This window comes from Psittacula echo (assembly GCF_963264785.1).
Source record: "Psittacula echo genome assembly, chromosome: Z".
Taxonomy (NCBI): domain Eukaryota; kingdom Metazoa; phylum Chordata; class Aves; order Psittaciformes; family Psittacidae; genus Psittacula; species Psittacula echo.
In genome coordinates this window covers 101,524,572-101,549,518 of record NC_137742.1, presented here as the reverse complement: position 1 = coordinate 101,549,518, position 24,947 = coordinate 101,524,572, and the positions used below count along the sequence as shown (strand labels likewise).

At 36.4% G+C, this 24,947-nt stretch overlaps 1 protein-coding gene across 1 annotated transcript in view; it reads right to left on the bottom strand.

The window, feature by feature from the left end:
- Window positions 1-4,507: 4,507 nt before the first annotated feature.
- Window positions 4,508-24,947, bottom strand: part of CDH13 (cadherin 13) — a gene marked incomplete at both ends in the record, with an annotated part of 482,104 nt that continues 461,664 nt past the window's right edge. Inside the window, 3 exons of the mRNA XM_080638637.1 lie at window positions 4,508-4,746; window positions 6,135-6,368; window positions 18,428-18,570. Coding sequence (XP_080494763.1) covers window positions 4,508-4,746; window positions 6,135-6,368; window positions 18,428-18,570 — 616 coding nt within the window. The remainder of the gene's footprint in view (window positions 4,747-6,134; window positions 6,369-18,427; window positions 18,571-24,947) is intronic.

Genomic DNA, 24,947 nt, shown 5'->3' with positions numbered 1-24,947 from the left:
ACCGGAATTCACTAAATGTCAGGTCTTTCTAATTACTTGGACAGCATCATTTAAGTGCTCCTTTAAGGACTGATATTATATGTGCTCTAATGCAAGAACACAACTTAAAAATAGAGCAGTGCAACCCACACCACTACCCCCAAAACCCTTTCACAGCAAAACTCTCCTCCATCTTGATAGTTTTTGAAATTATAGCTAATCTAAGGATATTTTACTTTTCAGAAATGGGAAAATTTATCTTGTAAACTTTCCTACTCTTGTAAATTAAACTGCTCCGAAAAGCAGAAAAAATGCAGCTTCCTCTTTAGAGCTAAAAGGAACAAGGCTGAATTTTTTCTCTTTTTCTTGGGAAAACCAAAACTCCTGCAACAACTAAACAGTAGTTGAGCCCTGAAAAAAAAACCCCACCTACTCAATTGTCTGAAATTAATCCAAGTAACTCATCATAAAGGCTGAAAACTGAATGTGTAGGTGACAAACCTGCCCTTGTAATGGAAAAAGCAATGACTTTAAAGGTCTTTTCCATCTGAAACGTGCTATGATTTGCCTTAGTCTTATGCCATTTAAGAATGCATTGCTTTAGTCTTCAGACATTTGATGTCTCCGCACGAATAACACAGGTTATATAGGAGATACAGGTGCTTCTGTGGCTTTGAAAACTGAACTAGGTGAAAGGTAACACTGCAGTTTTAATTCTGTCTGTCTATGTTCAAGTACATTCAAATCCAACAGTTTAATAGGATTTTAATTTTTGTATTGGTTTATTAACAAATACTTCATTTTCAAGGAAAAAAAAACACCACCTTTTTGTCATTGACCCTGCAGCTGCATTTCTCAAATCAAAGAAACATTTTGGTGGGGGACAGCAGGCATTAAATCAGGGAAAGTTAGTGGAAATTAACAGGAAGTTAAATTAAAGGGTATCTCTAAGGCTTCTTCTTTGCAATCACCGTACAGACATCTGTGTGAGTCTCTGCTTTTCAACACACCTGAGGCCCTTCACCATCCGTTTAACAAATTAATTTCAGTGTAGAGACCTCCAGCTTATTTAATTTCTTTACAGCAGTATTTCCTCCAGTCTTTTATGCTACTTTTTGCTCATAATAATAGAATACTTATTTAAGCTCAAAGTCAACTTACAAGTTTGTAGTCCACTGGCCAGCTTCACTAAGGGTAGTTTCTTATCAGTGGTTGACAGTCGCCTAAGATATAATTTTTTTTTTCATCATGAAATGTTTAAAGCCCTGTCTTTTTCTAACAAGGAAATTAAACTAAGTAATTTAAGACTTAATATTCCTTCCAATATTTGCTAGCATCAATTTTTATGACTTTGGAAAGGCCTCTACCTGTCCACTATACATCCTTCTGCCTTGACTTCAGCAATTCCCAGTGGTAGTAAGTTAGGCTAAGTATGAAATATGCAAAGATGTACCCTTTTTTATCAACTCTCTATTTGCCATCTTTTAATTCTACCAAACACCTTACTGTTTTGTTGTGAAAAACTAGCAATCTGCCCATATACTTTGGTATCTTATGCTTTCTATTTCTGGCTGACAAGAACTAAATTTTTCTTGTTCCAAGTATATCCACCTTTCCAAGGGCTCCTGGGCAACTCTGCAGTCTGTATCCCATTATCCCTCAATATACTGAACGCAGTAGGGTAGCTACAGAATAGGAGAAACTGCGGTTTTCTGCATGCATTACAGTTTTAATCAGGCTTTACTGTTCTATGCCTAGATACTTCAGAAATCTACCACGTATGACTTCTTTCACAATTTACGAAGGAGGCACATATTCTAAGTATAGATAATAATTGCACCATTTAAATGATAATACCAAGATGTTTTGTATGGGGAGGAGATTCATGCAGGGCATTTTTACCATGAACAGCACATTCATAGGGCTATGTATCCTCACACCAGATGTCAAATACGAGAAGAAATACTTTGGCATGAATAACAAAGTTCATTTGACTGAAGGATTTACCTCCTAGGAACAAGAGTCTCATAAAACATAAACACTGGGAGCAAAGTGAGCCACGTAAGGGTTTTTGCAAAAATTAAACCCATAACTTGCCACTAGAAATGGGTTGTTTCATCTGTTCAATAAGCACTAAAGTTCTCTTTGTTTTTATGGCATCGTAATCTTTGATTACTCTGATAAATATTTGGACTATACAAAACATTGCAATGGAACTAATCACAGTTATAAAAAAACCTATGTGTGAAAATGAATTAGGAATGCAATGAAACCAGCATATTTTAGAGAAGTTCAAATACAGAACCACATTATTTTAACTGGCTCCTGGCCTCGTTCTTTTATGTCTCCATGTAGTCATTTACACCTGAGGAAAATGGTTATGAAAGTTGTTATGCTTGCTGGTTTTACATAAGCATAATTAGGTCACTGTACCAGACATGGAATACCAGTCTCACTGTGTGTCACTGGGTGAACCCAAACCAAACCGCTGACTAGCAGTAAATTTTAACACAAAACCATGGTCCAGTGTTGAGGATTAGGTCTCTCTCTGTTGAAGTCTGTCTGCAGAATCCATGCTCTCACTCACAACTGTGTATAAAACAGCCTCTACCTTAAGAGGGAAATCTCTCTTTTCCCTTCCTGTCAGCTCACCCACTATTTCTCTTTGCTTTGGTTTTACTGCTCAGACCACAAACAAGAACATCATATCGTTGGTAGATTGTGTGTGTAATTGTACTCTTTATTTAAAATTACAACTCTCCCCATACTTATTACAGTTCTCTGAATGAATGTAAGAGTGAAGAAAGGCTCTAGGTATGTGTGCATTGTTTCATAGTGAAAAGACTATTCAGTGTTATTTATTCTTTTATAGTAGGAGAGGAAATCCCTGTCATACATAGCAGCATGCACCATTCAGACGCCAGGGGCCTATATTCTGCCTACAGCTGTGATGGAAAAGATAGGTAGTCAAGAAAAGCAACTCAAGAAGAGCTTTCCAATACCTAGAACTTCTTTTCATAATTTCATTTTAAGAAATGATGAAATTATTTGAAAAAAAGGATCAGATGTTTTGAGGGGTTAGATAAAAGCAACATGGCTGCTTTCAAAAGCAGAAAGCTTTTCTCTACCTCATTGTATTCTGAGCAGATGCTTTAATGTAAATAAAGTTCAAGTGCAAATCATGTCAGATAAAAAAGTAATTCCAGTGACTAAAGTTATGCCTAGTATAGCACCAGCAACATTTACGGAGTGGTAACAAGAATACATGTGGATCAATGAGCTGAGAATCTATATCACTGATGTGGCTGATTGATAGTGTCACGTACTGTTGAGTATTTTTAACATACTGCTTCTAACAGCTGAAGTTTGCATTTGGTTCCAGCAGTCAAAACCCAGAATAACTGAACCAAAACCAAGGGAGATACTTCAGATGTCACTGACTGGAACAAACATTGTGAATTTGCACTTAGCATTTATATAGTCCTTCTCATCTTCAAAGAGTATCCACAAACAATAGCTAACTCTAATTCTTTCATAATGACCTTCCTGCTAACCTTTTGTGATAAAAGCAAGAAACTGTAAGAAAAAAACTTGGCAAGATGTGTAATCAAGCGTAAACCAAGCCTCAGATTTTTAAACTATCTCTGCCTCATGCTAGATTTTATCTCAGCACGAATATAAGAACTTTCACCAAGGCTCATGTATTAATTCACCATACAATGTATTTTACTAACATAAGATGACGGTAATAATCCTTGAACAACAGATTTACTGTCACAGTTATAGGACACAGCTATTCTGTTTTAACAGATAAGGAACTCAAAATAATATTGCATTAAATAAATTTGCTGGGAGCTGTCACAGGACAAACCAGCAAACGTCTAGGTTAGATACTCTTCAGACCTTCCAGGATTTTTTTACTCCTTCCAATTGAAGTAAGGAATTTCGTGAGCCTTTTTTAGAAAGCTTTCTTGGAAGCAGCAGAAGCTCCCTTCACCTACCAGGTCTCTCTGCCCTCCAACCCACACCTGCAATTTGATTATCAATTCTGGGTGGCTCTAAGCCCAGAATCTCAAATAAGTTCCTCATATTCCAGTTGCTTGCACACTTTGTACAGAGGAATAAATTGAAGACGACAGTACTCATTTTCATGGTGACCCAGAACAGCTATTGTTACAAGAACACCTTTAATCTCCTGTTTCTGTTTTCAAACTGAATTCAACTAGGGAGAGATGAAAGGAAATGTCTCACTAATCTGCTAGTACAGCTGGTACTTCTTGGTTTATCATATGCTAGCTCTAATTCTCTTTGATTCTTCTTAAAATTACTGCTTCTGTTTCTTAATTTGACAACCAGGCATTCACTGCTATTTTTGATGATGAAAAAACCCTTCCCTCCCTCTTTCTTATAGCTACTTCCTCAGAAAAAAAACCCAAATTTACTGCATTATGATACCAATGTACAAATTTGATCTCTCCCTCAGTTCCTGCACAGTGTGTAAATGAGACATTAAATAATACTTAATTACTTACAGTTCAGAAAAAGACTTACAAAGCAAGCTAAAGAGCGAAAGGAAGATAAGGGTCATGCTGATATGAAGGGCATCGGTTGCGCTGCAGTCCATTTTGGATTTCCTGCAGGCACACACTTGCAGTTTCAATTCTGTGTTGTTAGTCAGAGGAGGATTCCCAGAATCTGTCACCGAGATTGGGATGTTGTAATTGGCCTTTTGCAGATTTTGAAGCAGGATGATCTGGGCATGAGTATCTACAAAGGATAACGTGAAAATTAGCCAAATAGGGGTTGTCTGCAAGGAAAGAAGAATTTGCAAACAGACATGATACAGTTACTCCTGCAAATTAAGAAGAAAATGACAACAGCCTAAGGAAAAGATTGAAGAATTTAATTGGAGGTAAGAAATGGCAGTACAGAAATTCTTTCCGGGGCTGAGAGCTAATTGCAAACTTATTCCAAACCCCACCAAAAGAAAGGTTTTTAAGACCTTCTTTATCTTTAAATAAAGTATTTAAATGTCTGCAAATTATTTGCAGAATTTACCTGTGGAAACTAATACACTAATCAAGTGCTAAGGCATGTCATCCCCAAAGCAACATAAGAAGGAAGAACATATGTATTTATTAAAGTAAAAAGCCCTTCTTGCAAGGAAGTACAGGCATAGCCATTTAAATGTTTCCCCAGTTTGCCTGAGAAGGCAGCAAAGAGAAAAATGCACCTTCAAATGCACAGATCTGCTCTGCCTGAGCAACAGTAGGTCATAACAGCTACTGGCACCCAGATGAGTGTGCTGGTTCTTTTAGTGGTGTTAACAAAGAGGTGAATTGATGTTTGGAGAACAGCAAAGAAAATGGCTCCTCCACTTTTTCCTGAAGCCAGGTACAGACATCCTGGCTATATCCTGGCTACATCCTGATTACATCCTGGCTACATCTACTTTTATTTTTTTCTAAGAAGAATATGAAATAAACCTCTAAAAGATACAATAGTGACAGAGATAGATACTACATGTTAGAAAACAAGCAAATAATATACATTAAAAAGAAATCACAAAATGTACTATGTTGTGTTTGCAATTTGGTATATGAACCTTCTGCAATTGCATAGCATGCACTTTGGTCCTCTTACCAGCCGCGTATGGTCCCAGTGCATTGGATATTTTATTTGTGAAGAGTTCAAACACTTAAAATCAGGAAGTTTTTCAACTTATAACCAATTTTAACATTGTATATTGCAACAATAATATGCTAAATCCCATGCAGAAGTTTCATGCTGTTGTAATGCAAAGCCTTGTGCATCTCATGCAAACAAATGCCATGCCACGAAATATGGTCATCCTTACAAAACTACAAGTCATCAGCAGACTTTCTTTAATGCAAAACTGAAAGAGGAAAGTTTGTTCAACATAATAAGATGAGGAAAAAAAGTCAGGTTTTAGAGAAAATGCAGACAGACTATTAGTATGTCCCACCAGGGAGCCGGTCCAAGCAAACAGTGTAAAGCACCAGCAATAGGTCCATCCTACAAGACTTTTGCACACAGCTGGTCCTAAATTCACAAAATGGGCAGCCTCAGGGTGAGTACCTGGGATGTAGGGGTAAGGGTACAAAATGCATAATTAAAAGAAGTAATAGACTTACCGTTAAGCGTGGCGAGCCTCCACATTTTTTCTGGGCCAGTTTGCTTACTCAGTTCAAACGTGAATGGATCTGTGTTGGGAGGAAGGTCTTTGTCTGTTGCTCCAAGTACCACTATCCTGAGATCTTTCCCATCATCACAAACTTTCGCCAGTGTTGGGTAGAGGGATGGGACATTGTCATTGACATCCCCCAAGGTAATGTATAAAGTTCCTGTACCTGTAGCAGGAGGGTGACCTATATGAAAAAAAAAACATATGTTTATTAAATCATACTTCCATAAACAATTGCTATCATTTGTACCTGCATGCTTGTGAAGGGAGATAATTTTTTTAGTTCTTACCTTTGTTATATCAAAATTATTGCTAAAATATTGATGAGTAGCTATTGTGAATTTATTGGTTTATTTTCATAATACAGCCTGTCTGATTCTCTACAGTATGGATAACTATTTTAAGGAAACCTCTGGGAGAGGAATATTTTGAAGTTAAAATGAGTTTAGGACATGAATAGTTATCTGGAAAAGAATCTGTTCATAAACACATACTGAGAGAAACATAGTAAGAAACATGCCCTAGAACCAAGGCATAGTATTAAAAGAATCAAGAACAATACAAGTAAGAGAAAAAATATTCTGGAAAATGGTATCTTTTATTTACCCAGAGTCACCCTGTGTTAGCAATGGAGTTTCAATCCTTCTCAAATGATTTGCCAGCCTCAGCCCTGACCTGAAAGAACCTGCTTCAGAGGTGAGGATGTTGTCTACCCACTGTGGTACCGCTACAAGCCTTTGTGCCAAGATTGTGACTGACAAAGCAGCTATGGCACTGAAAGCTTTTGTAACAAGACATCTGTTCACTGAGAGCCGGGCTGAGACCAGCACCTCATTTCACAGAGGTCAGAGAGGAGCTGACAAGTGGTAATAACTTTCAGCTACTACAGATGTTTGCATGGTTGAGCCAGTAATGTACTGGTTTCAGTCTAAAGGCTCGGTATCTATCTTTTATCCTTTTGCCATCCCATTTTAACTGATGTTAGAGTTTTCTAAATGCACATTACTTTCTTCGTTGTATACCACACTTAATTCCTCATTTGAAATGCTGCACTTCTGGGTTGTTTTTATTACTCATTTTTCTGATTTAGATACAAGGTCTATGATCTCTGCACATCCCTTAGCTATAAACCCTTAGCAGGTAGAAAGGATCCAAGATGTTGCACTTAACCTGTAAAGCACTAGTGCAATGTGTCATGGTAGTTTTAAGTTTAGCACTGAAAGAGGGGTGTTTTAGCATAATTACCCTGCCTGTAGTAGCCCAATAAACTCTGGAGTTATTGCTGCACTCTGAGTGCATCCTAAGAGAGAAGTAAGTACCCTGTGGTCTGGATTTGATAAACTACTAACTGTATCAGAATGTAATTAGTCCTTCCAATAACAAACGTTACTAATGGTGACACTTCATCTGTTTCATGCACACATAAATGCATAACAAAGACAGAATTTTCATAGTTCTTTAGCTCTCCCCCTCCCCTCATCTCACACTTTGTCATCAGAAGGGCTAGGGTTCAGTTCTTTTTAATGAAAAAGAAACTATTTTTCACTTTTTATTGGACTAATTGAATTTGCAGAAAGACTCCAATACATTTTTTGTTCTTGATATATTATTAAGTAAAGTCATACGGCAGAATGGATGAAAAGATGTTCGAGTATTTGAAATATGATCATAAAAGCCAGCCTTTCATGCACTTAATTAAACTGCTGTCTTTAATTTTGAATGCATTATTTTCACACTGGACTGATAATGTCTTCTGCACTGCCCTTCTTATCTTTCTCTGAAGTCAGTAATATTAAAATCTGCCTTTTGAAATTAAGAAGCCAATAGCATTATGAATGTACTGTTATTTTGTCAAACACAGATATGGCTGCATTTTCTCTGCTGTGCAAATGTTTCACCTTCTTTATATAGCTTATGGGCCAGTCAGCTACTATACACAAATAGAAAGAAAGGAAATTGCTTCTGTCCATTTCAATGACTTTGAAAAACTCTGGTTGGTTTTTATTTATAATGATTTAAACAAAATCTTCTGGTGATTTATGAAGACCTTCAAAAGAAAAATAAGCAAATGTGAAGGTCATAAACTGAAGCTTGTTAATACGCATGTCATAAAAAAAACACAACAAAAAATGAGTCAAGGAAAAATGGTCACAACAGAGCCACTGGGAATACGCGACTTTCATAAATTTGATAGTATTATGCCTTTGAAATAATTAAAAAATCACATGATCTCCAGACAGCTTTGGCTTTGAAATGAAAGCTTTTAATTCCAAAATAAAACTTTTCTTAATTTATATTGTAAAACCTTGAAAGCAGAATTAATGTGCAAACTAAGACATAAAGGACTCTGTCCAACAACCATTGGGAGCAGGCTTTCAAAAGAGTTCTTCTCTGTTGGCCAGTTCTCCTGAGGCTGAATGCTTTAAACCTTTCAGTGCCTTTAGGGCTATTTGGGACACAGATCATTTCAAACTTCTGCTAAGGCTCCCACCAGTGGCACAGCCATGAATATGCTATGACAAATATATGAATGCAACAACATTACTCAAGTGTGTAAAAGCTGCTAAAACAGAGACTACTAGCTTCACACTGAAAAAAAGCTTGGTATTGAATCCTGAGTTTAATAATCTAGGGTAAGACTGAGAACCTTTACAAGTAATCTTCAATGAGAATGAAATGCAAGTAAGATCTTCAAAGTTAGTTAAGGTCTGCAGGACTGGAACTTTGATCAGTAAAGTTTTTTGATCACTAAAATAGCACATATTCATCTTAGAGCATGATGTATTTAGAAATGCATGATATACTTATCTGGATTGGACCAGGACTGGTAATTTCTTCATACCCTGGCTTTAGAGTGCATAAAAAGCATCTGCAGTTAGGCAATAGCCACTGCTGTTGTAAGATGAAACTAGTGAAAAATAGACTAACAAAAGTAGTTCTACTTCATGAGTTAGAAAGTGCCGTAGAATATGATGAGGTCTATTGTCTGGGAACTAGAATCTGTAATGCAAAGGAGTGTTACCAGAAGGTTTTAGTGCTATCAACATAAATGACCATGTTGCTACCTTTAGATAAGACAAAAAATAGTTTCAAAAGAAATATTATAGGTACAGGTTCTTTGTGTACTTCTGAATTTCAATGAAAAGACATGCAAAATCATATCAGAATTATTAGTGTAAGGCTTTAAATTATAATCCCTCTGTAGAAACACACAGCCAAGAAATTTTAAAACTGGCATTCAATTGAGGTCCAAAAGGTTCCTGTAGGAACAACAATGGCATTTAGACATCAAACTACTCAAAGGAGACTGCCAATTAGGTACTTAGTTTCTTAAAAGACACCAATTATGCACAATGATGGCCATGAACCAAGATGACATTTCTCTTAAGCCTCAAAACTTGAATAAAATGGCATGTCAAACAAGCCATCGCATGGTTGAATGGCTGATGATGCATTTAATCTGAGCATAACATTTTTATAGACATGAAAAGCCATTTTATGTTCCTCTTTCTAGTTTTCCTACAGAAATGTGATGCTGTTATATACAGATTTCTAACATGGCTGAGGTGTGCTCTGTGAAATTAAAGACAATAATTGTACTGCTTTGAATCTGAATTAAGACATTCTTAATCAGTTCACATTGAAATGCCAACAGCTTTCATTTATTTAAAATGACAGCAAAAATACAGAGTTAGGAATTGAGGTTTTCTGGTATGATTCATACAATAAGTCAAACACCCCTAAAAACTCAGTGAAGGCTGGGAACCTAATTTTTTAGGCATATCCAAAGAAAAACTTTGTGTGACTGAGGGTTGCCTATATGGCATCTTATTTCTTAGCACAATGTAAACACTCTTGCATTTCTATCTTGCCTTCTTACTAATAGCATCAAAAAAGACTGATTGAGGGATTTGCGCTGCAGGAGTAAGTCTGCAGTGATGTCTCAATGTCTCACTATATCTTGGTCAGGCATATCTACAGCAGCTTTAAAACAGTCAATGCAGATGCTAATAAATACATAGCATCAAATTATTAATGTCAAAGTTGTTTTCATATCTTTCAACTCAAAGTGTGACTTTAATGGATCATTTTAAGTTCCTACATGTTTTCATTTAATGCTGAAGAAGCCATGAAGAATACAATGCTGGCTACAGGTATCTGGGACATGTCAACCTGCTATTTTCACATTCAATAGTGTTTTTCTCTACTAACTGAGCTCTATAAACAACAGCAATAGGGGGAGAAACAATTTAGGCACTTCATTGTTGGAATCACAACAGTTACCACATTTAGACACGCTAGCCTTTTCTAGAAGTAAGTCTGAGCATGAGTGTAGGTAAAAGCAGCCATCCATCAACACTAAATTGCTACTGTGTACTTAGAGAAGCTAGTCAGAAATGTTTCAAGATAAAGTTGTTGTTTAAATGCATCTTGAAGAGAAAAAAAAATCATAAAGGTTTAATCCTTTTGTTCCAGCTTTCCTTTTTTGATTTGCAGCAAATCTCAGGATTAGCCTAAATGACCCTGTATGAGCCTTAGGTTTTTCCAAGCATTCAAAAACTTAAGGTGAATTTAGATAGCTCTTGAAGAGATGCATATTCCTTAAACTACTAGAAAGTTTCTAAAGAACATTGCTGCTTTAAGTATAAAATCATATTTGGTCAACAGACCACCCTAAATCAAGGAATTAAACTGATGTTTGCCCATCCTACTTTGAGATTTCTGAGTTCAAAATTTTTTATATCTTTCTTTAGAACAACTGAAGTGTAATTTTTTATATTTTTTCTTTTAGAATTGGTTATTTTAAATATTTTTATTTTAAAATCTAAAGGATATGATAAACTAAACAAATTGGATACAACAACAATATTTATTGGGCAAATAAAATTTCATTTAATTCATGAAAACTAATAGGAAAATCCTCAGAAATATTTTCCTTTCTTGTTTGATTTTTTTTTTTTCAGTTTGACACCAAACTTGACTTGATCTAAGATAAAATAAGTTGCACAAGGGAGAAAAAGAATTATGAAACAAAAAGAAGTACATCTCCATATGTTATGTGAAAATGAGTTTTAAATAAATCAGATGAAAATCACTTTATTTGCAAATAATATAGTTTGTTTAGTGGCAGGGCTAAGGAACAAAGTTTAATAATCAATGAAAAAGAAAAATGTCAGGCACACAAAGCAAAAAGTGTTAAGTCTTGGAGGAAATGAGACTGTGTATTCTCACTGAAATTTAGAAAGTTCACCTAATGGTAACAAAAGCTAAACACAGAAAATCTCTACTTAGAGCTCTAATGGTTTGCGTACTGGTCATTACAGCAAAGGAATATATATGTAAATTACTTATAAATTTAATTAGAAACAAATATACATATAAAGGAATTTAATTTGAACTATTATACTTTGTTTTTTTAAGAACATCAGAGACCTTGGACTCTGGCAATAGTTATCAGATTTCCAAAGAAGTCAACCATTCTAGAGAATCCAGCTGCCACACATATATAAGCTATGGTAATCCTGGAGGCCAGAACATTTTTTAGGAAGAACGGAGCATGAACTGTCCCTTTTCACATGCTTATTATGAATGGTAGGGAGACTTCTGTACTCATTTCTTCTTATTAAATTAAGCTTCTAGCACCATCAAATTAATACATATTATCTATGCCCTTCTATGCCATGATGCTGAAATTACAAGACCATTTAATTCCTAGAGCAAGCAACGGGATATTGAGTGTCATATAGATTCCCTCTCAAGATGAGTGAAAATTCATTTATTTAAAATATTATTGGAATATTTATGCTTTACCATTTAGCAGCAGTTGTTAATCCACTTGCACTATCACTTATGTAACCCTGAAGCTCAGCTCCAACGTTTTCCCCCACTTCCAAATTTTTTTGCTGCCTAACAAAACTACACATGTACAAAATGGGTCACCAGTCACAGTAAGAACAATTTTTCATCATATTTAAGCAGAAAAAAATGCCTTTGAGAATGTGGGTTTGCTAATTTCTGGCACAATTATTTTTCCTCTGAACCATCATGAATAAAGCCTTATCTCTATAAACTACACCTGAATCATGGTGATATTGAGGGCTGTTTGGAACTGCAGTGATGCCTACAGAATTTCCTTCATTTTACTCCCATGTAAGTACCTGTAAAATGTAAGACTGCCTAGCATCTCTTCTGGGATATAGATTTTCACCAATTTATCTTGTTTTCAGCTCCACATGTTCCTGGAGGAGAATACAGCAAGAAAGGGAGTAAAGAATGAAGAGAGCATTGTACAAGTTCCCAAATTGTCTTGAGGAGCAGCCAGTCTGTGCAGCATGTGGTCAGGCTGAGTAACAGTTCCCTCTTTAAAATTGTTATACTTCAAATAAGGGCTTTAAGAACTAATGCTTCATGCTTTCTAATGATACAGCTATAAGATTCTAAACACTAATTTCTGCTTCCTTTATGATTTTTTTTTTCCCCTCCTTATGTTGTTTTTCTAATCAGAAAATATGTGCATCTGAGGTGATTTGGCAGCAGGTACCCTCACTACAGGCATAAATCCCATTCAGGCAGGCATGTTCCATTGCAGTTTGTGCTCAAGCTGAACTCTGCTAATGGTTCAATCGCAGTAATCAGATCCAACAGAGTGGGAAGATACTAAGGTTTGGGTGTGTTGCTCAGAATCTGACATATTCGAAAACAGGTCTCATAAATGCCATATGCTGACATTTTGTATTAAAGAGATCCTAGATTTCCCAAGAGCTGAAATTTTCTATGCATTTCTTGTCTGTATTGCATATAGATATTTATCAAAATGTGCAAAATAAATAGTTTTTAAAAGTTACAATCTTTCATTCAGTCACTCAAATAATATATGCAGATCCTATTTTTCAGTAATTACATTTCCAAAGAGCAGAGTTCTTTCAGCATATCAAATTGCTACTGACATATGCCATCCGTCTTAAATACTGTTTTCAGCATTCTAATTTCTTTTTCTAATCATGGGTCCGTGATGACAAATTAAAACAATATTTTGCGTGCAATTCATATTTTACTGAAACTTAAAATGGCAAGAAAAGGATGAGTATTCAATTTATTTTCTCTTCTCAATTAATACAGCAATTAAGATAAGGGGTATAAAACTGGCTTAATTGGGTTGCCATGGCAACTAATTGCCCAATTTTTTTTTTTCCAAAATAGCATGTTTTAGGTGGAATCAATCTGTGGTAATTTAATTATGTACATCATGAAGCAAGGGGACAGGTTAGATACATGTAAGGAAAAGTTCTAACTGCAAATTGTTACACATTTCTCTGTTGCTCCTGCACTTTCTAGATGTCGTCTGTTACTGTTCATTACACATAGTACAAAATGGATATATTTCTTTTTAATGATTGGGAGTATCTAAACTTGCGCAATAAATGGGATTTGGAATTGCTTGGGTGTAGTTCAGTTGGTCCTTGGAAACAGGGAAAGAAGACCCTGACTCACTTCTTCCTTGTTTTGCTTTGCATATGCTGCAGGGGCAGGACAGTAGTGCCACTCAACTGGCTGCTTTGTGTATGCAACTGGACACAGCAACATCAGGTTGTGGCTTTTTTAGCTGGCCAGTGTAGCTCAAGACAGACTGGAATCACACCGATTTAGAGTCACACCTTTATACGTGCCTCCATATCTCCTAACCCTTACTTTGCTCAAATTCTGTTAAACAGAGGTCTTAACAGGGTGGCTGCTGTGCTAGTGCTTCTGCTGCCAAACAGTTGGGTGGTGTTGTCACATAGGGAGCAAACTGCTATTAGAAAACAGCTCCTTCCAGTCATGCAGAGTTGCTGTAAGAACTTAGCTTGCAGTTACTGTGACTTAGTGCTCTTAAAGCTACATCAGTTAAATAATTTTTGAACCCTTAATTCCATCTCTGAGCATGTTTACCACCTGGAAGACATGTCACATTTTTAAGGACATTTACCCTCCTCTATGTTTTAATGTAGTAAGAGTACTTGTAGCCCCAGTTTTTGTCTCAGTGGTTCCCTGGTGATGAAAAAGGCATCATGCTTCCATTAGCTGAGGGGATGGCTCTCAGTGGGAGCCCATTACTGCTGGGCTTTGCAGCATCACCATAGCATGAGGAAAGCGAAGCTGAAAACTGCATTTAACCAGATCAGCAAGACTGAGTATTAGCGTTTCCTCACTTGGCACCAGCAGCTCACGTATTTGAACAGCATAAGTGGTTTTTCCATGTATCAGGCAAACAAAGGTAACCAAAGCTTTTCTTTTAGAGAGATAGAAAATGCTGCATAAAGGAAACATTAACTAGGGTATCATGCCTGTCTGTAAGATAACATGAGTGATCATTGCATAACTACTATGAATCTAGATCTGTTTTATTAAAGGAAAGAGATAAACACATTTTAGCTTTTTTTAAATTTCACGTTTCCCAGATATATTTTAGCTTCACTGCTAAAATTTTTTCTCCTCCCTTTCTGTTTCTAGATTGTGACTCAAACTCTCACAAAATAGGGGAAAAAAGACCATTCCTGGAGAGTTCTTAGCATGACTGACCTTACGAAGGAAACAAACAGGTACTCTGTTTTATGATAGTCATCCCAAATATTCCACTGTGGAATGAAATCTGTAGGACGACACTATAACAGAGGAAATCTGGACGATCTTTTCCGAGTGGATTTCTCAAACTCAGATGATTTTCTGTCTGTATTTAACATGTGTGTTTTGCAGTTACATTCCCAATAACTGTACTGTGTGCTTGTTATACTGAGTTGGTTTTAGTGATTAGAATTCTAAATTCAGGAAATAAAATTATTACCATTATTGGCAATTTTGTTAATTAAATGAAATCTCTGGTATTTTCCAAGTTTGCATAAACCTGACTTTGTCCCATTAAGAGCTCATTCTCAGATTAAACACAGTTCATGACACTTTAATGTGTTAACTCTGCTTCATGATATTTCCTACTGATGTTTAACTTCTTTTTTAATAGACCAGAGACTCTATGTCCATACAAGTCTTTAATAAAAAGTTTCAAATTTTAAAGCACTAATGTGACCTTTACTGAAATCAAAAGTACAGAGAAGATTAGGATAATAATTCAAAAATATCCTTTAAGTGAATTTTCCCCCAATAAGTCAGGATTTATTATCTACAAAATTAATACTGTCTCCATCAATGTTCTTACACATTGTTTCAATTATGTTTGAGACAGAAAAAGGAACCATTTAAATCAGAAATAACATGATTCATACTTTACTGCAGTTAATATGCTGAAATCAGATAATTTCAAATAATGCTGAAAAATAATACCATAAAGTTAAAAAAATATCATAAATGACAAAATTACTTCCTGCAGTGGAAAGACCATTTTCTATCGTCCATTCATGGTTACTGGTAAAGAACAGTCTGGTGATTTACTGAAAAAAAAAGATAAAGATGTGAAGAATTTATGTAAAAAACTACCAAGTGTGAAGCTCCTGGTTTTACTTCTGACAGAAATCTTCAACATTTTACAAATAAGAAAAATTCCCTGGCACTAGTCCCCTGTGCTGAAGAGCAATAACAGGAAGCCAGTGCGTGTTGAATCCAATGACAGTTTCTCTATTGACATCAGGGAAAGAGGATGAAAAAAGTATCACTGTGGGTTTTGTTTTCAGCTGCCTCCAGTCTTCAACCAAGATAGCACACGAACGTGAGGCCATAATGGGACAACGGTATTTTTTCTGTAATTATATAAACTCTATATGCTGTCAATATTAATAGAAAATAATACATTTATTTACCATTTTTGTGTATGTCTAAGGTTCTTTAGCAATGTCTAAGGTCTTATTCGATTTTAGAACCTCACCTGATTACAAACACTGTTAAAAGGCAGTGCACAGCTCAGACACCCTCCACCAGTAAGCATCATGCTTGCAGTACCTTATACAATTCTTAATCCTGCCTTTTTCTGCCCTCTCACATAAAACTCCTGGCCATATTAGCTGGTATTAGACTAACCTGAACAGAGAGACTTGTAGTCCATGGACAACGATAGTTTAAAGAAAATGCATACAGATACATTCAATCTAATTTTCTTCCTTTTTAAGTTAACATAACCTTCTCTTAAAGTCCTGAAAGAATTCTGCATTCATTCCATATTATCCTACTATAATTTGGCTTGTCATCTAATGTAATATCCCTTTTCTAGGCAGACATTAGCTATGATTGGTAGAAAAATGAAGTGGGCTTTGCAGCTTTGCAAGTTAGCATTATTAGTGGTCTGGAAATAACTAGGGGAACACATTCCCAGGGGTATTATCAGTTCCAGTCATAACTTCAGGGGACAAGACAGACTTACTCCTTGAAATCAGTTGTAAAATTTCCTTTAGCCACAGAATAGACTGAGATTGCAAAGTGGCACCACATGGAGCAACCTGTGAAAGGAGCAATCCAGCCACAACAGACTGTGGGAACTGCAGCTTGCCTGTCCCCCTGAGGCCTGCCCAAGGAGCAGCACTGATCCCCTGCAGGCCCCAGCATCACTTTCCTGGCCAGCAGTGACCAGAGGCAGGTGTTTCTGCATGGTTGATTCTGGGGCTCTGGAGCTGCTCCTCTTGACTCCCCACATCCCGTTCTTACATATTGATACAGACCAGCAAAGATTTTTTCCAGTTACCAACCTGTCTCTATGTTTAACGTGTTTCACAAGTAGCTGGATAATTAATCCAGAGTGATACAGACCACAAGGTTAATGTTAGCTATTTAAGTTCTGCTATTTATTGCTACTTCCACATGTAACTGAGCTACATACAGTGAAGTAGTACAATACTCCTGAATGATCATTATTAACACTTTAGCATGACGGTACTAAATGTACACATGTGGTTTCCACTTACTTCATTCAAAGAAATCAATAATGTTGGCGTAGATTAGCTCCTGCACTAATTGTACTGCAGAGATACAAATAGACACAGCAACAGCCCCAACCGAACAGGATTCCTTTCTGTAATATCTTCTCTTGCTCTGCTCTTCACCTTTCCCGTTTCCCACTTTTCCAGAATTAAAAAAAAAACAACTGGGAATTAAGAATGGTCACTTAGCAGTGAGGTTTGTGGCCTAGAATAGATGAGCAATGTGTGTTACCACCCTAAGCACAACATAAAGGTAAGCCCCCAAACCCACTTTCATTCAGGCTACTTTCCATAGCTGGAAATATTCAGCTTCTTGTTCTGTCCATTCTCTTTGAGAATACTCGACTTCACCTTTAAACCATATTCAACCTTGTCCTTTTGATAGTCCCACAATAATGTTATCCTGAATTTTTACTTTCATTGTAAAATGACATTTCCCAGTGTATCAGATTTTAAGATGCATTTAAAAACTCTGCATCCAATAGCAAGTAAAACACAGACATAAGTTTAGTGCCACATTTTCTATGGAAATGTCCTAAGAAAAATATGTATATGAATATATAAGTAAATCATCATCTCAGCAGAATTCTTTTTCTTTTATACTTAAGGCGATATTTTCTTTTTCCTGTCAGGCCCTGCAATGTTCCCTGAGTCATGTGGTTACAAAAATGTAAAATTACTCTCCTAAAAAGAACATTTTACAATTCATCACCAGGGCTAAACCAGCTGCAGCTGTGAACAAGCGTTATATTACAGACAAATCTTTTATTTAGTTTGTGCCTTTAGCTCTGGAGACTTGGAACGTTCAGGATTTTCTCTTCCTTTCTCTGCTCCAAAGTCATTCACTGAATTTTCACTAGATAGTTTAATTTTGATTATATTTGACAGAAGGAACTTTAACCCACACAGCATGTAAAAAGTTTTGCATTTTAACAAGGGTTTTTACTTATGTCTTTATTGTCACAGTCATTGTATTGAATAGAACAGAATCCAGCATATCAGGGATGAGTTGTTATTGGTATTTAGGTGCCTTAGGCTTCCTAACTGCTCCAATATTATAAAGAAATTAACTCTGATAAAGAAGATTCATGACTTTCTGAGAAAGTTCACAGACTGCTTACATCTAGCAGTAAGATCTCAGTGTAGGAATAAACTCTTCTAAGCTTGAAGTTTTAAATTAATTCTTCTGTTTGTCACAATGATACCTAATACCTTTAGGTGGCCACCCAACAAAGTGTTGAAGTACATGCTGAACTTCACACATGCACCTCTCTGAAAAGAAAATTTCAAGCAGGAGAAAAAAAGACATGCACTTTAATGAATATGACCCATAATTGTTACTCACCATTGTCAATTGCCAGAAAGAGAGCCGTGTATGTGTCATTCTGAACATAGACAGACTCCCGATCCAGGGGAGCAGTGGTAATAATGGTGCCATTGGTAGGGCTGATTTCTAGCCAGCCTGCTGGATCCTTGTAAATCGAATACCTAATAAAAACATAGAAGTTGTTAACATATTACATATCTAGACATAAAAGCATTACATTACTACAGAAAATATGTCTTTGTACTCACCGGCTTTCAAGGGGTTGATACTTAAAAAATACACTTTAAAACTTGTGCCTTCCCCTTGAGATGATTCATTATTGTTAGCCTGATCTGACAGGTGGAGATACAGAGCAGTTTGAGTCAATTTCTTTGGATACATACATCCCCCAAAAGCTTAGCACAGAAATCAATATTTAAAATATTTTGTAGGATCTGTTTCCTACTGCTGTGTTATACAGCTGAGTACCTGAACACTTGCCATGGCCTTGGCATCAACATTGGTGTTTACAGACTTCATGAATACTCTCCCAGTCCTCCTTTTTCCAGACTCAAAATTTTTTTTTTTTTACAATTCGTTATTTTGGACGATGCTAGAAATGTAATAATTTGTGAGGTATGGTAACAAGAAGAGTGTTAGATTAGGGATTCACCAGGTATAACACAAACTGATTATATGGAGACCCAGATTTGTACCTGTGTTCTGCAGTCTGTGATCTGTAATTTCCTGCTGCTACTGATTCAAAGAGATGCTCAGAATCTTGGAATAATTCAATCACATACATGTTGTATAAATAAGGATTTGGAAATGCTGTCTGTCAAGATCCCTCAATACAAAATTCTCTGTTGTGCTTTCTTTGCATTAATCAGCACAAACATTTAGACCATGTTACTGGAAATACTTAGAGAGATTGTAGAGTTTATGCACTGAGAACTGCCCTGATTGACTGAAGTAACAAACACAAGAATGTTCATGATTAGGGCCTAATTCTATAATCGGTTAAATATATTAAGTAGTATAACAACACAGAGCTGAATTAACTGGCACAAATTTCCTCTCCAATGAAAAGTGTGAGTATTTAAAACCAAAGCTTCAAACATATAATCAATACTTAGTATGACAAGCTGTTTATCTTTTTTGTAGTGAACTGTTATAGGTCATAAACAGCCATACAACCTTCTATAGCCTGTTTAAATTATAAGTAATTGATACGAAACCTGTTATTGTTTAGTAAGTATGTGCCTAGCCAGTGCCTTTTAGTGGCATTCATCTGAAAGGTGTCCAATGAGATAACGCTGCCAAAAATAATTTGTCAGTGCAACTGTTTCCTGAGGGGATAATCACAAATAACAGATTGTAAGGGGGCTAAAACCAAGTAAGTAAAATGAAATAAATGGCAGTTGCTAGAATAGGAAAGAGTAAATTGCAACCAACAAAGACAGACATGGTCTCACTATATGCTTATTGCAGAGGCCTGCGCTGGTCTCTTGTGCCACTGGAAAGAGGTAAAATAAGTTGTGATTCATTGCTAGATCCCTCTAGTAGACTGTTAAGGTATGGCCAATGCCGTAGCTAACAACAAGGGACAATGTACAGCTGTACCATTCAGCTGCCTCTGATCCACAGTCCTCAGGTCAGACCTCTCAGTCCCATCTACCTTGTGCTTTTGAACTGCCCAGTTATTTTGATCAGATGGAGCTTGAGAACTTTGAATTTCTGCAGGGATCTCAGAAAAGCCAGGCAGAGCCACGGCTCTGGGCTGTCAGAAGCCATCAGTATCATTCATTATTCATGCAGCAAATTTTCCTGTGCTCAAGCAGTAGGTCTGATCATTTGGCTGAAGGTAAAAGATAACGAAAAGTAAATGACTTACTTAGTGCGTGGCTCGAGCTTAAATTTTGTCATTAAGATTACATTGTTAGAGACCATTGAATGAACTGAATGGATCTCATCTGCCCCTCATACCACAAAACTCCCCTCCAGCATCTGAAATAATGCCATGGGAAGATGTCATTCAGATGTTTTTTTTTAACTCCCATGTAAGTTAGGAGAGTTTAGGATGGACTTAGAGCCTTTCTATAATAAATTTTAGGCTTGGACACCGTACTATTCAACAGCAAGAAAACACAGTTTTTAAAAGGGAAAAGTTCTGGGCAAACTGGTTTCCTCACGCATAAATGAGGCAGTGCAGGTACAGATATATGCAGAAATACAGGCCAGAAACATTGACATCTTGTTCCCAGACCACAGATTTGGGTACCCACCATAACTGCATTAGCTAGAGGTAGAGCAAGCCCTGGATTTATTTATGCCTTAGAAAGAACAGGGCTCCAGAACCCCTGTGAATTTGCCAAATAGCCCACAAGTCCGTTTAAATAAACTATTCTATAGATTGACGTTATACTTCAAAGATTGTTGAGGTACTCTTATTTAAGAAGATTGATAGTCCAAAGAAAAGATTCTAAGTTCTGTCATTGAAAAATGAAATTGCTTTTAGCACAAAGCCTTCTTTTAACACATCAGAGTGACTTCTCACCAAAAAATCATCAGTTTCCTCAACATTTCTTTGGTGTATCTCCAGGGTAAGTGATATTATCCTCCAGAAGATGAACGTGGCTAATTTCAGAGGTGCTAACAGACAGCCCTGTCCACACAACTGCTGTTTTTTACCAAGACCTTGCTTCAGGCTCGAAAAACGTGACCTCTTCAGGGCAGCTGAATCAAATTCACATTGCCAGGGTGTGTAAGACCACATTGGTGTTCAGACAGCCTGTTTCAGGATCAAAAATTTGTTTTTATGAGCTGTTATTATGTTAAAATAAAATACAGGACAAGTTTGAAACTCAGAACCCTTTAGAATTTATGAGAAACAGAGAAATACTAAAACCACTTGGCTTGTTTGTGCTTTCACTAAAGTCATTCAGAGTTTCACCACTGGCTTCCCCAGGAGCAGAAATTATCCCTTAGAGAATATGTGGAAAAGAATCAAAGGCAAACACTATTCCACAGTGTGACATTCTACAACCTAACGTGTCCTTCCACTTAATAATCATTTCAACATTAATCAATACCTGAACTTTATCTTCCATAAAAATGAGTTGCTAGAATAGTAACAATGCAGATCATCATTTCATTTCATTTCATTTCATTTCATTTCATTTCATTTCATTTCATTTCACTTCTTTGTTTCTTTTTTTATTGTTGTTTTTACAACTCTGCAACGAAGGTATGCACAAAAATATGAAACAAGGGCAGTCTGAACCATTCCTCTTCTATTGTAAAACTGCAAATTCTCAATTAACCCTGAAACAATTTAAGAAGATTCAACACTTCTAAAGTAATGAGAATTTAAAATAGATTATATTATCTTCCCTGATTGCTCTACAAAGCACTGTTGGCTGTGCAAATAAAAAACTGAATTGTATAACCTGTGATTTGGCACAGGATATTGTAAAAGTAGTACTTTGTCTTTCCCACCACATTTTTTACTTATTGTAAGAGTTTATTGCAGTACGGTTAAGATGATTGTTCCTTGTGCAATTTTTTGAGGGTTCTGCTCACAAAGGGTTTAGAATAGACTCATTAAGAAAAGCACTATAATAAACACAATTATAGTATACAAAGAAGTTTCACTTCTTATTTCTAACTTTAGTGGGATCTGCTGATTGCACAGCAGTTTTGAAAATCACACCATTTTTCTAGGTGGTTAAACAAGAACTTGCACGCCTGCATGTAGCTATGCAGTTTTGAAAATCATCATGTGTATACAGAACTTCATTCTCTGGTGTGCCAACTACTGTTTAGTTTGAACTCATTCTATATCGCAGTAGTGAAATTTTGTGCTCCTTTGTAGAGTTTCTTTCTTTTTTCTTTTCTTTTTTTTTTTTTTTTTTAAATTTTAAACCATGTCAATAGCTTACTGATTCCAAGAGATTATATGACAACAAGGCATGGGCAAGTGGGTTTAATTTATTGATTGTGCCCTCCTTGCACTGCGTTCATGACCTTGTACTATCTATAAGCCAGGTATTGCAAAGGAAGCAGAAAACAATCAATTTCCTTAGACTGGAAAGAATCTGCTGTAAGGTTGAATTGTACAACTTAAATACAGACCCACAGATGGAGAGCCTGTAGATACAGACAAGATGTACAAATAAAAATATGCACTTGAAATATTTGTGCAGAACTCAAGTAGCAAATACATGGAAATAATTTAAAATTTATAAATGGCATCTTCCTCTTCCTGTAACATAGGAAAATAATTCTGAGAACACTTCTTGGGGTTGGTAGCAGACATGTATGCTGCCAGTGGCCAGCAGCTTGATTAGCACAGAAGATCCTTACACAGAACAGTGGTTATAATGTAGATGCAAAAATCCAATCAGAGCCACAACCTTGCACTAGCCACAAAAGGAATTTCACAGCCAACAGCGCAATATCCCAGGGTGCCAGAGGAGAGCAGCTGGACATTCAGGCACAGGGTTAGATGCTGCTTTTGGCAAGGACTTCCTGAGCTTGGGAGTTGCCAGACTTTTCTCATGTGGAGTCAAGTGATCTTGGCTATTATGCTTTAACAGAAAGAGATGGAAGGCAAAATGAAGCAGTGCCAACATCTGTGCTGAATCATACATCTGCACCAGTGTGACGTGTGGCATTGACAGGAGTAAAGGTGAGCAATTTAGATATGCTTGGAGGGTTTTCAGCCTTGCACATCTGGAGACTGCTCAAGTCATGTTGTGCAGAGACTGCCAATGGCCAGAAAGACACAATGAAGTGGTACAGTGACACTGGCCCCATAAATATATGTCTGATTCAGCAGCTGGGCTTTGCTCTGATACAGTGAGGATGTACTTCTGCCCTGAGAAACTGTTAAAAGTGTAAAATCTGTAAATCATTGTGAAAGGACTGAGAATGTATAGCAATGAGGGACAGAGAGAATACCTAGATAGACAGAATAGAAAATAATAATTTGAATAACTTTCTAAAGATGCAGAAAGATATTTATTGGCATTTTCAAATTGTATAGCTGCTCATCTCCTTGTTTTAAATTATGTGTAAAATAGAGTTAAATCCAGATGAGTAAAAATTCATATTTTCTGTGATACACACATACACATACGTGTGTGTGAGTTTGTGCCTACTGGTCTTGGGTGAAACTGAAACTGTTAAAATATTGACAGTATCCATTTTGATAGTTTCAACCTGACCAGCAGGAGTGAGTATCAGAAATACAATTTTTCACACATTACATTTCCATATCATATCTACTGCTTTTAAGGATTATGGTCCCACTGACATAAGTGAAAGAAATATCAGTTAAACGGAGCCAATATTTCACCGAAGAAATATAGCTATGCATTTGTATTTTGAATGAAAAGCATTCACATTATCCACATGTACGAATCCATAGCAGTTCACCTACAATTAGGTAACATATTGAAGTTACAATATCTGTCTTGCTCCTGCTGGGACTATAGTATGTGATGGCAGTCTCCGAAATTTTTCTATGAGCCCTTCATGAACTATTCAAGTAAAATGATCAGTGGAGAAGGTTATTTTGCATTGCCTGTGCTTAAGAGCCCAGCATGAAAACTTCCTTTTGCCTCTGAATAAGAAAAATAATCTCTAGATACAGAAAGTATGTAATCTTTAAATCAAGCCAATATGAATTTCATCTCATTATATCAAGTCCACCTGAAAAAGCAAGAGCTTTTCTTTTCCCAAGTAGTTGAAGAGACCAGGAGAGAATTACAATATAAATGCATGTGCCTATGCAAACAGTGGTAGCTCTAAGAGAAAGGCAAAAACACTGTCCATGATAGAAGTATAACATGAAAAATCTGGATTTAAATTGCATTGGGCTTCATACACTTTATATACAGATGACATAGTGTAGAGCTCTAGAGATCAGCCGTCTTCCCATCATGCTCTATCTTTTCTGCCGTGCTATCATTACCTTTTACCTGCACTAATTAGGGCACCATATGGCACCAGAAAGAACAGAAAGGAGACCTTATTGCAACGCAGCAATTCTCCAACAGAAGTACACGCCAAACTCATTAACGATGACACACTGGAATTTTTCTGCTATTTGACTATATCATAACAAAAGGCATTCCTGCTCCCATACTGGTAAAGTTATAAGCTTTGGGAGCCCAACTTACATCTCCGATATGTATATTCACAGCCTTGCACAGCAGGCTAATTGCTAACCCAGCCTGAATGAAAGCAATAATAGTAATTCTCTAGCAGATATTACTGTAACTGTATTAACATTTGATTTTGTAAAGATATTTTTTATGCAACTTCCAAGCTTCTTTTTCTTTTTTTTTTTTTTTTTTTCTTTTTAAGTGTTTGTGTCATTAAAGCCACTGGAAGAATGTCTTTGTAGCAGTTGTGAATTTTCACTTCTTCTCAGATACTGAAAAACAATGTCAATGAATAAAATGGATTAATATCAAAATGCAAGTGAATATACAGGTACGCTTTTAGTTTTATACTTAGGTACAAAGCTTCTGCCTAAAATTTTCTGCTGCAA